Raw genomic sequence first — 17,018 nt, 5'->3', positions numbered from 1 at the left:
CTGCTTAACAAATACAACTGTTCTGTCATCTTTAACTACAGACCGATTTCCTACCATCATTGCTCTTTTAATAAATAATCACAGATTAACACAAACACACTTAACAGTGCAAATATGTGAGTCTGAAGTTCTCAAAGATCAAAACGAAAATGAAATCCTTGCTAGCAGAATGAAACCCGAGGAACAATCACATGAAATTATTCTCACTCGACTCCACACAAATTTATTCCAGATCGATTTTTCTTCCTCAGTCATCTGTGTTTGTCCAGTGCTTTTAATTGGAAACCCCAATTTAAAAAACACTTTTAATAATCACACGTTTCAGTTTGTGGAACTTTTTTAAGGAACAACTGTGTGCAGAAAAAAATAAGCTTTAAATAAGTATGCAGTACACATGAAATACATGTGCATGTGCACGGGACTCTCCAGAGACACGACAGCTGACATTAAACACTGAAACTCTTTAATATTGCTTCATCCAGAGTCCTGATATTATATAAAGTCAATGCAATATAAGCAAAAACTCTCAGTGTCGGTCCAGGTATAAGAATAAACATTCAGCACACATGGTTAGGGTCCTGTGTATGTGTGTCTATGACTCTCTCTACTTTAGACTGCACCGTGACTCATAACAGCTCTGCCTGTTTGAATTGGTGGATGTTTTTATACTGGATGTCGTTCCAGAAAGATCCAAGAATTTTTCTCTCCATGTCACAGTATGAAAAGCAGAGCCACACGTATACCTCCTCCAACAGATCTGATTTTGTTTGCTAACATGCAACAAATATTTGTGTTACTTAACAAACCATGAAACAAAGTATTTGCATTATTTTCCATGAGTAGAACCACAAATATAACCTTATTAATAATAATGAGAATCAGCTCATTCATCTCTTTTAGCTCTCGCATAAATAAGACCGTCACATTAAATCAATTTAAAAACGGTGCACAGAAATCTGCTTCGATCTTGAACTGCAAAAGTATTTTACAATGAGAAAAAACACACTTTTCTCTGAGAATACACTTAATTTGAAGAAGAATCCTGTTTTATTCATGTCATAAATTGGAGTAATAACAACGACCTGCTGTTCAGGAAGAAGACCGAGGAAAAAGCAAAGAAAGGATGAGCTTAAACTGCGGTTCCACTCTCCAGAAAGTCATTAGGTCAGAGAAGTGTGGAGGATGTTCAGCAAGGGGCCTTCAATAATGAAGAGCTTGTTTCCACAGGGAAACATTGCCTGCAGCGTACATTCACACTTTGGCAACTATGGAAATGAAAGATTTTGAGGTGCAGAAAGGTCTCAGCGTGATGCTGGGAGAAGCTGGCTGTCTAAGACTCCTTAAATTGGTAGTTGTTTGATTTGGCAGACGGAATTTTAAACTCAGTGTACACAGCTTATACTAGTTATAAAAGTATAACAACACAAACAAAACACATCGATCACCGTGCAGTAAAATAAGGTTTTTATATTGTATGATGATGAGGCTACAGGACACAAATCCTGTGCAGACTCGCAGCCGTTCACTAAGAATACAGATTTAAGCAATGCTAGCAGAACAGACTCCCTGGCCGTGCTCATGCTGCGCGCCATGGTCTCAAACACAATCATACGCACCCTTCAAACTGTCCATTCAGCTATCAGGCTGGCCCTGCAATATTATCAACCCATCAAAGTATTCAAATCTGCAAAAATATCAGTGTTTGTTGTATTTTTGTCTCAGTTTTGATACTGATGTTGCACATTCTCTCTCAGCTGTAATACATAATCTGAGTTATTATCTAAAGTAATCAGACTACACATCTTTTCCCTTTTATATCTGTTCACCGTGTGGAACTGACTGCTTCGTATTCTATGATATAACAAAATGCACACAACGTTATGTTTGCATGCAAGTGAAAAACTGCAATAACACTGAGTGAGAGACTTTCAAAGTACTTTATGGTTGCAAATATGATCATACTGCCCGAAGGTCAAGAGACTAAAGAGATGATTACCGTGACCTTGGTTTTATCAGGTCACACAATGTGACTGCTGGGAGGTAGTGAAAATGTACACTTTATTTTTGTAGCCATTTATCAAAAGAGATGAAACGAGTCGCTGCCACATTTTTTAGACATTGTCCAGGTTACATGTGGCAAATTGAGTTGAGCAAAAGACATCATCCTGGTGCCTCCTTAGGGATACTGTAACCTCAGCGATAAGCAACATGTCCCGTGTGAGTATTGTCTGGGGCAGACAGATGCTGGAGCATGACCTCTGATAACTTTGTCAGGAAGCCTAGCGTGATGGCAGATAAAGCAAAAACCGGTGCACTCAGAACACAGGCACAGAAAGTTCATTTTTAGATTCTCGCTACTACATCAGAGACTACAGGGAGCTGATACGCCTTGTCCTGACCAGCTGCTATGAGTGTTGAATCAGAGCACTGTGGTAAATATGAGTCAGACATGAAAATGTTGGTTAGCTGAACAAGACTAAGGTCAAGAGGAGACCATCTAAAAATGAGAACTGTCATGTCAAGTTCGCCAAAACTGATGACGACAGCCCTTGAAGATGCTCTTTTATTAAGACTGTTTATTTTTAGAAACCTTTTTTTTTTTCAAACTACTGTAGTCGATTTCAAGTAGCTTCAGAGAAAAGCCCTGACACACCTGTCAGGAAGACGTACTTGTCAAGGCACTGAATGTGCTGCTGTGGTGAGCTCCATCTCCAGAGAGGTCGCTTAGTTATAGAAGCTACGCGTCAGGTAATTTCTACTTCTGCGTAAAAGATTAGGAGATGAGTCACACAGCCAATTACTGTCATTACAGTGTCTCGTGACATTAATTCACACAAGACAGAGCAATCTTGATTGTTGTACAATCTCAAAGGCTAATAACAGGTGGAAAAATGTAATTGCTTTCATCTGATGAGCCAAACTCACGAGCCAGGAGATGAGACGCTCTAAGAACAATCACCACTAAATCTACAGTCTGTCATATAAGTTAACTTTGGGCTTCTTGATTTACCGAGTGAAGTGAAAATGTAAATGTGGAGGCAGATTTATAGAATTATGAGAGTTAGTGATGTGTACAATAAACCAACACGGGAATTAGAAAAAATACAGAGTAGGCTTTCCTTACTCACTGAGGATGACCATTTGAACAGCTATTTAATCAGTTAGTTGATTAACAGGAATCTAATAAACAATCATTTTGATTGGTGATTAATCAAACCAGTAAAGCTGATGATCCATTTTCAGTTTTGAGGATTTGCTGCTTTTATTGTGATCAAACACAGAGTGTCCTTGGATTTGGACTAATCGTTGAAGAAACTGTGCTTTGATTAAAACACAAAATAAGTCCTCTAAAAATAAATTCCCTCCAATGAATATTCATCATTACTGAACATTTTTATGCCTAAAGCTGCAGGTATGAATTATGCTTGGGTAAAATGCAGCTCCAGGATGGCCTGTGCACTGTGAGAGTGTTTGAGGTTAGAGCGCCTACAGTCTGCTTTCTATTTACGCTGCGTCGTTCATGTTGTTCGTTATCCTCAATAAGTCTGTGTGTCAGAGATTTGTGCAGTACGTGTGCACAAGGCTGCCACAGACTCGTGTTCAGGTTCATCATCATATGCTCCGGTCTAAGGAAAACAATCGTATAAGCAGGTTATGTAGTTTTGTTTTAATTACAGGGTCTTTCCTGTTACTTTCTGATGTTATCAGTTTCACGTAAATTAGTTTATGAAGACAAATGATTTTATAATGTAAATGCAGTAAGACGAGAAGATGCCGTAAAAGCCACCCGAGGGAAGATCCCCACACTTTAACAAGGTCAGGAGTCCAACTGTGTGCTTCACTCTCTCCCCTCACAGACGAGCTCTGATAACGAGAAGAGATATGAAAAAAAGCATCAGCAGTAATTGCTGTTTGCACATCAGTTTAGTTCTGGAGAAAGCAAACATAGAACATCACCTATTTCAACAATGATAACACCCATGCCACCAAACGAGCAACATAAACGGCTCCTCCACACGAAGGCGTCCGATGCCCGACAGCGACAAACATTTCACAGACAATGTGCCACTTTCTCATCGCCGTGTTACGTCCCTAAAATACTTCCTAATTGTAAAAGCGGCACGAGAGACGTATTAATACAATAATAACCCTCCACTGAGTTTGATGAGACCACCAGAGTAATCATTTTAATTGTACTGTACTCTAATCACAAACTGGATGAAAGATTCAAATTTTTGGTCACTGCAAACAAAAATTTAAAATTTGTAAAGTTAAAGTATCCAAGCATGACGATGCATAGAGTCAATTTAGGACTCGCCTGTTTTTTTGTATTCATATTAAAACACTGGTGCAACATACATCACAAACACATTAATTTTCCATCTTTATCAAACACCAAATATTTGGATTTCCTCTCAAAAGAAGGAACAGCACAGATATGTGAACCACAGTCACAGACAAACCTCCACTTCGGCTGTGCTTTGCATAAAGTGTTTTAATATTAGTGATAAAGTGTTTTATGAAGGCTTTTCATCGACGTTCCTGCCAGAAGGAAATTGGACTGAAGTACCAACACTTCTATATGTTTCTGATCTGGGTTTAGCTAAAGGACACACAGAAACCGTTCTTTGTGAAATCAGTGGTGAGTGCTAATTAATTCTGTTAGCTAGATTTCCAATGTTTCAGGGTCACTGCAGTCAGCACTCTTGGGCCCCGGTGACGAGACAGTAATACTTTAGATTAGAGGACAAATCAAATCTTATTTCCAGTGTTGGAGGATGTATTGGTGCAGTTTGGCCTCCGAGCTTGTTTTCCAGGGTTAGGAGATGAGTGTTTGTGTCTGCGCTTTACTAGCCGCTCCAACTATTCAGGCTAAACAAATGCAGCATCAGGGAAAGCCTTGATTTGATTTATGCCCATAAGTGTTTCTATAACAATGTGATGCAACATGAAAACTATGAATTTCCAGAATTAATACCAGAACTTGACGACTGAGCACGACTCCCCATGAGGACCTGAACATGACCACCCTGCACACTTTGGTCACGTTGGTCTCTGAGAACCTCGTCCCAGCCAGGACACACGAGGTGAGGAGGACAGGAGTGCGAGATATAAAAGCTTCGGAGGCAGAGGTAGACCTGCTGCGGGACGTTTTTGGATGGTTTGTGTGTATTTGCTGAAAGTCAACCCACTGTCTATGCAAGTGCCAAGGTAGTTAAAGCTGCTAACACGCTACACTGTGTCTGTGGGACAGGGCCATCCTGTCTCTGAGTCTATGAGACGCTTCTTTGTCTTCACGTACTTAAGGTGTGATTCAATTCAATTCAATTTTATTTATATAGCGCCAAATCACAACAAAAGTCGCCTCAAGGCGCTTCATAGATACAGAGAAAAACCCAACAATCATATGACCCCCTATGAGCAAGCACTTTCGCGACAGTGGGAAGGAAAAACTCTCTTTTAACAGGAAGAAACCTCCGGCAGAACCAGGCTCAGGGAGGGGCGGGGCCATCTGCTGTGATTGGTTGGGGTGAGAGAAGGAAGACAGGAGGATACAGAGGACGGGGAAATAACACACTACAAAGCACCAGTTTCTTCACAATCGCAGGATACAACAGAGGTCATGTCCCCCCCTCAGCAACCTCTGTGACTGTAACAAAGCAAAGGGTTTATTACTTCGTGTCATGACCACGACACCAACGTAATGTTTCTCCAGTCGCCTCCTCTGACATGATGAATTCCACCTTTTTAATGCTCCATCATCAACACACTCACACACGTTTTCTACACAAACACGTTTATTTCTTAGTTCTTCTCATTTAAATCTGATTTCACTCGGTCATAAAACATGAACTTAGCTCCTGGTTCTTTTTGTTTGAAGTCTGGATGATTGTCATTTTGAAAGTGGTTATCATTTCCTACCAGGTCCACATTTAAAAGGTTTGGTGGAGCAGAGTCCCTGAACTGATTCTAGGTGTGAATAAGACGTGTGAGTGCGATTGCCTTTGTTATCGTATGACAGAGCTGGTTTTTGTTTCTCTGCTTCTTGAGTAATGTGCTAATGTGCGTTGATGTGTTCAGCTCAAGCTCTGTGCATGTTTAATATCTTGAAACAAAAGCAAATTTTAACGATTATTTATCGTCATCTGTGGACAAAATTTCTTTACTATATCACAGACGTTCGTACTGACACAACCCACATCCTAAGGATCGAGAGAATACTTCAATCATTTTAAAGGCTGTGAGAGCGTGCCTGATATCTCTCCTGGTTTGATGATTATTCACGACTGTGTTTTCTTGTCCTTGGTAAAAAATTAAAAAAGAAGTGCATTCTTCACAAAATCATTTCCAAACAATTTCACAGCTTCTCGTTCTTTGTCTTAAATTTCTCATGCAGACTGTTGGTAAAACACTTAGCGCGACATAACTTATTAAAAACTGCAGGTTTTTGCACCGTATGCATGTAAAATCAGGCAAAGCTAACATGAAACAGAAAGGTGTGATAAATCTAAAAGCTATCAGCAAAAAAAATCCAATTATTTTTCAGGAAAAAAAAAATGTTTGCACTAAACTTCAATTGTTGACGTGAACAAGGCCACAGAAGCAATCACAGGAACGTGCTTTCTAAGAGAAACATATTAAATCTCAGTAAGTCCAGAAGGGTTTTTATTTCTCTTGGGTTTTGTTCTTGGCATTGACTGTTTCAGAAACAAGTGGCCCTTATCAGGCACTGAGCAGCGAGAGATACCTGTGACAGCCGACATGTTTGAGGCCCAAGTGCTTAATCTCTGGTCTCTGCTCCGGAGCAGTGAGACACATCACTAGAGCAAGGAGGGAGTGACTGCGTGCATCTCAAACCAGCTGACACAAGAAATGGAAATGGAAAAAAACACCCTGCATGAGCTCGAGAGCACTCCTCTAATCGTATCAAAGACTTCTACAAACAAACATGGGTGAACTGTGATTGATGGGAGCGCAGTTAATAGGTCTCCCAATCCAACGCTGTGAGAGAAAGGAGGGTGCCAGAGACCAGAGATCAATAGCAACTCGGAAGCATGTTAGGGGATCATACTGAATCAGATTGATGACAGCTGGTGGTGATGCATTTGGCAATCTAATTTTAACACAAAGTAACTCAGTGATAGTGCTGCCACAAAACTGAACTCAATCCTTGCGGGCCAACAGCATCACAGCTGTAGAGAGACACCGACTCGTGCTGCAGGTGGAGGTAGGGGCAGCAGCACTGTTTTATCTTGGATTTTCAATTCGTGCTCCGTGCCATTAAAGTGCATTAAATTATTCACACTTTGTGGCAATCTCGCAAATATTTTAGTCCCAAAAAGCTCTTTCGGTGGAGTGCAGAGCTTGGACATACACGCCAAACCGACAGGGAAAAAATCTGACTTGTACATGTCCTAAATGCAGGCCCACAATTTTTACCGGCTGCACATTTGATGTAGCCACTCACGGCTTTGCACACAGGCGTGAAAACGACGCCAATAATTTCCTTTTCTATCCTCCATCTAACTGGATTGAAGCATAGTGAGCTCTGCCAGGGAAGGCAGCCACAACACAGACAGGTCATAGACATTCATTGTAGAAAGGCTTAATTTGTGTATATGCATGTGCTTCTCCGAGTGCTGGCATGTTGGTGTGTGTGTGTTTGCCTTTGCTGAGCTCGTACGCTAATCAAGAAACCATAAATAGCGGGTGCCCTATGTAAATGTCTCACACTGTGCACTGTCCTGGATCGTCACTAAAGATCATTTAATTCTCCGTATTCATTAATGGCTATGCTACAGGTCTTTAAGGCAATGGGTTGTGAAAATGACTGAAAAACAAATCAGGCAAAAGACAAAATATCATCTGGTTAGCCGTTTCTGCATAAGCATTTTATGTTTTAAGCCATAAAGGAGAAATATGGATTATTGCAGAGGTATAAAATGAAACACCTCAGTGGTTCAATATTTCTTAATTACTCTATGTGCCAATTTCTCTTTTAAGAAGGACACAGCGCAGCATCACCAACTGGCCTTAGGTTTGTCTGCTGAATGAAGCTTGTTGGGGGATGGATGAATCCCTCCCCTGTTCTGGTTTTCTGAGCCAAGTCTGCATGATGGGGCCCTGAGCCTTCGGCCTGTGCCAGGTGGCAGCTGGGAGAGAGAGTCCCCGGCCAGGCCTCAGCAGCCCTCTCTCTGGTCCTCTGGCCGCCACCGCTGCCACTCGCCGAGCTCGACGAGCTCGACACCAACTCTACTGACCTACTGATTGGTCGGGAGTACTAGTGTTGACCCTTTTTCCAGATTTCTTTTTCTGTGTGTGAAATAAATTCTTTGTGCAGAACATTTTTTTAAGACACGGTGAAGCGCTGTTCTTCGGTCTATTCCAGAGTCGTCACGAAAGTAGGATCCAAACTTGATACCGACACCCGGAAAATATTCAGTACTATTTTCAAAACCATGAAAGTTAATCAGCCTTTCTAAAAATAATGATTATAATAATACTGGTCTGAGTAAATGTATTCATCTACAGCCATTTGTCCTGGTTCGGCACTGATGGAGCTGCTAAGGTAACCTGCCACTGTTTCTGTCTAGTGGTCAGCTGAGTAGCTTCAACGCTAGCATCGTAATGCTAGCTCATTGATTAAACAGATGGCTGAAACAGCCATCGCGTAACTGGCATGTACCACCCAGGTTAACATTTATTACAACTGTTCAATATTTTGGTGCAGTTGAAACGGGAGCTTTACCGACCTCGTGTTGCTGCACCACTCTTCACGTGTTCAGCTGCTAGTGAGGGGAGGGGCTGCTCACCTGCCTGCATGCAGCAGTGATGTGAGAAGAAATGTTGTTTTTTATTTTAACTTTAAAAAAATGTCAAGGCTTCCACACAACTGTGTTAAGTAACTCTAAAGAAACTGTCTGACGCTTGTTTAACTTTTACTAAAACATTGAACTGACTCAGAGAAAAGCTATTAAGTTAACCAGCACTAAAAGAAAATGAAATATCACTATTGTTGGTTTTAAATATTCCTCTTTAGTGTACTCATCAAACAAATAAATTTTTTAAGATTACTTGAGTCATGTCTGGTATTTCAATGAAATACTGAGTTTTTGTAAGTCAATTCAATACCTCTTTGTTTAGTAATTTCAAGATTTTAGAGTAAAACAGTGAAATTCACAGGAGTTCTCTCACCTCTTTCCACTCAGTCATTTAATTCTGAGTTATTTTAATCTTTGGCTCTTTTCTCCTTCCCCTCACTCCCATCCAATCACAGCAGATGGTCCCGCCCCTCCCTGAGCCTGGTTCTGCCGGAGGTTTCTTCCTGTTAAAAGGGAGTTTTTCCTTCCCACTGTCCAAAGTGCTTGCTCATAGGGGGTCGTCTGATTGCTGGGGTTTCTATGTATTATTGTAGGTCTTTACCTCACAAAATTAGACATTTTTTGCACTAAATTGAGTTACTCAACACAGTTGGATAGAACTACTTGACTTTTTCAGTAAATCCAAATCAATTTTTCAGTTCAGTTTTTAATTGAAATAATATAAATGACACTAATATATTAAAGAAAACATAATTTGTTCAGTAATTCGGTGCTGTTACAAATGAATTTCATATCTGATAATAATTTGTCATTTTAGAATAGATATAATATTTCAGTCTAATTTTTTTTTTGACAAACCTACTCTGTACATGCTTTCATGTATCCACAGTACTAAAAGATACTAAATTTTTTTAATTTTGGTATCGAAACATACTGTAAATAGCAGTTCTGGTGACATGCTGACTCTGTTAATGTCTGATATGGTATTAACATGAAAAAGAAGTATTCTCTGCCCAGGTACAGTGATAAATCAAATCGTAAATCTTGTTGAAGCTGTTTGTTAACCAGGAGATCATATTATTAATTATTCATATTACAAGTTAATAATTCAGAAAAGATTGTACCACAAATATGCCAACATCTGTAACCAACAGGACATAGCTCTCCATACATGGTGAATGCTCTCGTCTGTAAGACCTCAAACATCCAAAAAATAAAATAGTTCAACATCATCTTAAATAGTTTGTAATACTAAGAACATTTTCTGTATCAATTTGTCATTTCTGGATACATGTGTGCAATATATAGCTGTTAGCTAACAGCATGCCTATAGTGAATCCGAGAGCGTTGTTTTTATCTAAACACAAATCAGTAACAATAATATCAGCCTGTCAAGTGTCGGGTTGAGCTAGTGATGCTGACGGGTCTTTCCTCCGTCATATTTGAGCAGCGCTCCACATACATCCTCTGTAGTGAAAGGTCCCAGTTATATCTCAGCACTGAGGGAAAGGTTTGTCTCGTGCACTCGTTTTTTCATGCATTTTGCCAAATGATGTCAAACGAACAAAGCACGCCGTGGTTCCTGTAGGCCCGTGTAGACATAATGGAGGAACTCGATGATGGCAACAGTATGATTTACAGCGTAAGAATCCACCGCTGCTGCATTGAACGTCTGTACATGCTGAGCACACAATTGTATCTCCTCAGGGTGCTGCCTCCATCCAGCTAGCTGTTCACCCTTTCAAACTGACAGACATACTTTTAGCCTGCGATGGAGGCACTTTTCACCCCTTAGGATACCTCAAGAAAGACGTTTGCTTAACTCAGACCTTGAGCTCCACACTCAGCTGCATACTAACTCTAACCTTTACTATACAGCTGGTCAAAGCTACACATCCCTGTTTCATTGTTCATTTTAGCAGATGGTCTCATTGGTGCATAGATTTTTTTTCCATGTTAAAAGTACATTACCTCACCCTTACATTTCATTTTATGATGTGTTCTATCGTGTCTGTCACCTACTGATGACCTCATACTTAACTCGACTTATGAGAGCAGCAGCGTATCCCACTACTGCTCATATGAGCCCTACTTTCATTAGCATATTTGGCAATAAAGCAGTAATGCTTTCCTGCATTAATAATTCATTCAGAAGTTTTTTATAAGAGGAACCATATCTGTATACAGCTGAGTTAAGTTCTTAGATTCAACGCCAGCATCAGGGGATTTCTCTAAAGACAAACTTGCTGATTCAATATTCAATATTCACCTTTTAAAGTGGTTGCCCCATGATCGGAAGGTCGGCGGTTCGAATCCACTTAACGGCTACCCTGAGGTACCCCTGAGCAAGGTACCGTCCCTACATACTGCTCCCCGGGCGCCTGCTTAGTGGGCTGCCCACTGCTTCACAGAGTGAATGGGTCAAATGCAGAGAAAAACAAGTAATTTCCCCATGGGGATCAATAAAGTATCCATTATTATTATTATTATTATTAAATTATGTAACATTTTGGAAAAATCTAATATCAAACCCCATGCCACCCACATAATTAAGTCTTCCCAGAACATTAACCAAAACAGATCATGTGGGTCAGAAATCTAGCTCCTCCTCCCATTGATAATCAATGCTACAAGTCAATTTACAGCCAGTGGCTTCCACAACCTGAGCCCACTGCATTACTTATTCAATTGTAGCCCATTAAGACTGTGAGAGCTGATATTAAAGGTGACACGAGCAAAAATCTAACAGCTTCCTTCAATAACTGTGTTCCATACGAGGCGTGCGGGGCCGGATCACTGAATTCGACTGTAGCTCGAGGCCATGCTTCACCTCTGCCCTGAGATAGATGTAAGAGCTCAATGACAGCAGCACTTAGCTCACATCACCAGATAGATGTGTCAGCTGTTTCAATGTCTTTACATAGCTCATAAAAGACTGAATGCCACCCTGTAAAAGTGCAGTCTAAGCACTTGCCTGAAACAAACCTCAGAAATCCTGCCACGACTATGATGTTTAGAGGACTTCTGGGAGGAAAAAGAAAATACAGAGGTTTCGAAGAAGTGCTCATATATACCTGCATCTGACCTTCCGCAGACATAACGAGCTGACAGGCTTTTTCTGACAACTTGTCTGGTTTTCTAGCCAAGACAAACTTATGAAGCAATACTCATGGATGCCAACAACAGCAGCAGCCAGTAACCACTTCACAAATGTCTCCTGGCTAACAGAGCGCAGGCTAATGCATTCGACGGCACACTGCGTCTGTGTTTATGTTTTTACCAGTATGATTTCTTAAATCATCAGAGCAGTCAGGTGATTGCAGGTTATTTCAGTCCTTAAGATCCCCGCTTGCTGAGCTGCACGCTTTTGCTGCCTCGTCAAAACAGGATGTGGACAGAAAATTGAGCTACAAAGGAGCCCTCGCAGCTGGAGGCCTCTTCTAGTGTTAATGGTTTCCAGAAAAAGACGTAAAGCAGCTATGAAAACAGAATTTGGTCCAACCTTTGAAGGTCACCTGCTAGTCTCTATCTAATATTTCTCCCCTAAAAACAACACCCTGATCTTCATATAACACCAGCTTCCAGAACGCCAACGAGAACATGGAACATGTCTGTTTATTTTGTTTGTTTGTTTAAAGGTGCTAAAACCAAGTGATTTACATAATATCCATTTATAAAGTCCACTCACAGTTTACTGTGTCCTAGCTGTCTGTTGAATGAGTAAGGGTACAAAGGCGACATTAAGCAGGGCGGACATTTTTCAAACAGTTCCTGTAACCCTACATTATTTAACCCTCGGCTTCCTGTCACAGTCGCTCCTGCCGCTACAGCCAAATCAGCCCCTTCAGGTTGGCCTCCGTCATTTCTGCTTCTGAGATGTGTTGCTATCCTCGCCACGTGTACCTGTCTGCCCACCTTCATGTGTGAATGTACAATATTAAACTGTTCCCTCCTGCAAGGTTGCTTTTTGCACTCATGTTCTCCTCCCCGCCTGTTTTTGTTAGCACGGTTACAGATAAAGTTTGTACATCACACTTTCAGTCTCAAGTTTATTTTTGTGAACTCTGGAATTGCTAATCAGTCCTGGAGCCTTCCTCCGGTTTGTGCCTGAGCAGGAGCAGATTCCTGAGGTTACTGATATGTTTGTGTGGTTTAGCAAATGGCCTCTGCATAATCCTGCGAGGTCTAGCAGAGCAGTTCGAAACGAGTCGTGCAATTCGACGTGAAAACGTTTCGGTAACAACTGCAGGTAGCAGTGCTTACATCAGCCTCCTCTTTTGGCGCTCTTGCCGTACGCGGTCCTCTTTGGCAGACTTTCTTGTGCCTTCTCGTACCTTAACCATCTCAGCTGAGCTGTCATGATCGTGGTGCTAATACTGGCCACTTCTGCCTGCTTCAGCACTTCAGAGTCAGGAACTTTGTCTCATCATCTTAAGCCCACGATGCTCCCTGAGAGTCACCTCAGGCAGTGGAGGTGAAAACAGTTCAGCATTTTGGAGCGATGACTATCAGTCTCACATGCATACAGAAAAGATGAGAGGAGCTTTACAGGCTTTCAGCTTCGTTTCTGAGTCATTCGCTGTTCGTATCGACCCGTCAGCCTGACAAAAGCTGCGCCTGCCTGCACAGTTGATGCAGCACGCTGTGGCTTTAACAGTTCAGTAGAATTAGAGTCATTAAACACTAAAAGTTAAAAAGTAAGAAATATACTGAAGCATAAGTTTGTATATTCATAGTTGCAGCAATATTTTAAAATGTACAAGAAGGAAGAAAATTTTTTCTGAATAAATAAAAATATATTACAATGATTTAATAATGAGAACATACTTAAAAGGATGCCGAAGACATGCTTTTGTTTCTCAAATGGTCCAAAAATGTTAGAATTATCTTGCATTTCTTACAGTGTGCCCTTCAGCACTATATTCATCCTGGTCACACGTTTTATGTCTTTATTGTCCAATGATGAGTGTTTAGACAGTAACATTTCAGGAGCTCACAACTGAGAAAATCTACAAAGTCCTTATCTCTGCTGGCCAACGAGCTGCACATAATGCAGACGCTGAATGACTTCTCCCTCATCGTGATTCTGGTGCTTGCCTTTGCACACACACACACACGGGCACTTACATACACTTCTGCGATGGTATCTGGCTATCGCACTTAATTAGCCTCTAAAGGCAGCCTCCCTCGTATTAGTGGATGTGCCTTGCACTATACTATCGTCTCTTAAATAGGGTATACGTTACAAACAACCTTGAGCTGTTTGCGGCTGGTGATGCTTATCTGGCGCTGAGGTCAGTGCATGGCATCCAGGTTTTTGGGGTTTTTTTAGACAGGTAGTGCTGCGGTGTGTCCAAATTTCCAAGCCTGTCCTTTTGTTAGATGAGCAGCGTACTGCCACACCAGCCGATCAGGTCAGTCTGCTCAATGTTAGATGGGCGCGAGCGATAAAAGGGGAAAAACAAGGTGGAAGCATTTCAAAGAGCCCGTGCCATTGCAGGAATGATTCTGGAAATGCCTTTTATTCATGCAGAGAAAACCACGGGCTCACTACTTGGCATTCAAAGTAACAACGCTGCTACCACAAAGCAAATTAATTTCAGACTAATTAGGATAAAAACCAGCTTTGGTGTTGAAAGAAAAATGAAACGCTATTATCATTACCGTCCATTTAGACACAGCTACAAGAGCTCCCATTTATCCTGGGTACAAATGGAGCAGGACAGCACACAGAGATACAGGGTCCAACTTTCCAACTCGGATTCTCTGAAAGTAAATTTGGAACCTTTGTGTCTATGAGTCTGCCCCATCCTATCTGCTGTCCTTCTAAATACTGTTATAGCAGCTCGATGAGCCATTATGATACCTGTTTTTACTCTGATTCAAGCCACACCTCCACCTCCACCCTCACAGAGCAGGAGGCAGAGAAAGGTAGCTGGTTTTTTGTTGGTTTTGGTGATTTACAGTGATTGGAAGGCAGGCTCATGAGTCTCCTTCGTGAAGGTCTCACAACAAGCAAAGCAGCCCTGACAAAGATGTGTCTGCTGGGGAACAGAAAGTGGGAGAACTATGAAGCAATCATGTCCACTGACAACAAATCGATGGGCATGCAAACATGTTCCTTACAACTGCATGTTACACTTACCACAGTTTGTCTTTGAGGGACGATTAATGCAATCAGCCCCTGACTCAACATGTAAGTACTGAAATGGGAGTTTTGAAAGGTTCACAGTAAAAGTTGATGTTTGACTATAAGGATAACTACTTCAGTTCAATCCAGTTTTATTTTATACTGTAAGGTAGACCCTACAATAATACATGCAAACTACTAAATCACAAATATTTTGTGTAATTAAAAAGATAACCTCCTTTGGGTTTTCAGAAATTCTCCGTCCTTGCATACTCTTAATAAATTCCTGTCTATGAATGCAGCTGTTTAAAAAACAGCACGAGCCTAATATGCGCTTTAACTCGATAAAATCCTGGCAGTGCCTGCTCGGTGAAGCTTCGTTCCTCTCGGGGATCCTGCTCTGTGACTCGGATTTTTAGATTTCCCCGAGCCTGTGTGGCGGAATTCAGATTCACCTAAAATGATTCCCGACATTACCCGAGCACGGAGCCACTGCGCCGCGCGTCCGCACGGCACAGGTATACCGGAGAGACAGCACGCACTCCGGCACCGGGCTCGGCTCTGGTCACCTGCTGCATTGGAGGATAGCACTGCTACGCACCTGCAGTCAGAGCCGCCGAGTCTATCCCGGTATATCCACGGGAACGTTCCTGAAAATGCCCACGCGGGAAAGCGGTGCAACACACACGCTCGGGGGGGTCACCGCACAGGTGGTATCGTTATTTGTGGTCCAACAGCTGGGGGGGCATTACAGTGAAACATCCTCAATTACAACACACAGAGACGAGCGGACTTAGTGAGGTATGCCACCGACCATCAACTCTCCATCGTTCAGAAACACATTCACATCCAGCTGCTGCTGCCCGTCACGGCGCCCACACTGCACTAAAGGCGGCCCGCGCTGCCAAGTTTCACCGGACTGCGCATTCCCGGCGGCCCGGTGGCTCCTTACCTTTCTCCTCGTCCGACACCGTCGAGGGCTCGGCGCACGGAAATAATCCCGAGAACAGGGCTAGAAAGGCGAGTAGAAAAAACTCCGACATGTTTTCGGAGAGCGGGCTGTAAAGAGCCACGGTGCTTCTCCTGCGCCTGCTCCGGGTCCGGGTCCAGTCTCCCCCTCCACCACCACCCGGTTGTCGAGCGCCGTTATTCGGTGATGTCCAGCGGAACCAGTGCGCAGAACAGTGCAGCGCTCCTCCGGCTCCTCCACAAACGCACACCGCCGCTTTTCAGAGCGAACAGACGCACCGGAGACGGCAGGAGAGAGGAGAGGACAGGAGAGGCGGGGTGGGAGAGCAGGGGGATAAGGAATGAGTACGTTTCCTGTCTTTTCTCAGTGATTAAATGCCGTCAAGGTGGCGCAGCTCGCCTGAAATTAATCAAATCCGTTCGCTGTGCAGTCAGTGGAGTGGGTGGGTGTCAGCCTGAGGTCCAGGGGTGCAGAGGGGGTCCTTAAAAAGAAGAAAAAGTCAGAGGATGTAGGATGAGATGTGAGCAATCTCGTCAGACCAGTGACTTCACTGCAAATACAGAGTTATGCAAAAGCACATCCAGGGGGAAAAAGGTGCATGACTAAGAAGAAATAAGAGCCTTTCTCAGGTGAAGCATCCAGAGTGACTGCACAGACACAGCTAAAACAAAAAGCACTGAAGAGACCACTGCAGTGAGGTGTTGTTCAGCATAGATCCAAAGCACAGGCACCTCGTTACTGTATATCACAGTGATTCAGGACTTACTCCGGCTTAATGTCAGAACGGAACTCTCTGCTGGTCCTCGAATTTGGGACCAATGTGATGCATGTTAACAGGAATGTGTGACATATTCCAGGCATGCATGGAGACTGATGCTTAGTAAAAGCAAGGCCGTGTGAAGAATAGCTACCAAACTTTCTGTGTTCATGTGATTTTATGTGTTCTTTGTTTTTCACAATGAACTGACCGAACCTCTATTAGGTCAGACACTGCAGTCTCCCACACCTATCCTGTCCTCTCTCCTCAACACGTCGGGATGTTACGCCTCGGGAGTGAGAACGGGCTCCTCTCCTTGTATTCAGGCTGACAGGCTAA

General features: G+C 42.4%; 1 protein-coding gene across 2 annotated transcripts in view; it reads right to left on the bottom strand.

Moving 5' to 3' along the window:
- lrp1bb (low density lipoprotein receptor-related protein 1Bb) overlaps nucleotides 1-16,296 on the bottom strand; it is a 265,411-nt gene extending 249,115 nt beyond the window's left edge. For both annotated transcript variants that reach the window (XM_085250161.1, XM_085250162.1), the window contains exon 1: nucleotides 15,905-16,296. In XM_085250161.1, the coding sequence (XP_085106287.1) occupies nucleotides 15,905-15,995 (91 nt within the window). In that variant the 5' untranslated portion in view covers nucleotides 15,996-16,296. The remainder of the gene's footprint in view (nucleotides 1-15,904) is intronic.
- Between the last annotated feature and the right edge of the window lie 722 nt (nucleotides 16,297-17,018).

This window comes from Mchenga conophoros, linkage group LG16 (genome assembly GCF_057382185.1).
Source record: "Mchenga conophoros isolate Kocher_MC1m ecotype Shallow Benthic linkage group LG16, M_conophoros_male_GT1.1, whole genome shotgun sequence".
NCBI classification, from domain to species: domain Eukaryota; kingdom Metazoa; phylum Chordata; class Actinopteri; order Cichliformes; family Cichlidae; genus Mchenga; species Mchenga conophoros.
Note: the sequence above shows the minus strand (reverse complement) of the source record. Positions and strands in the feature narration are given on the sequence as shown.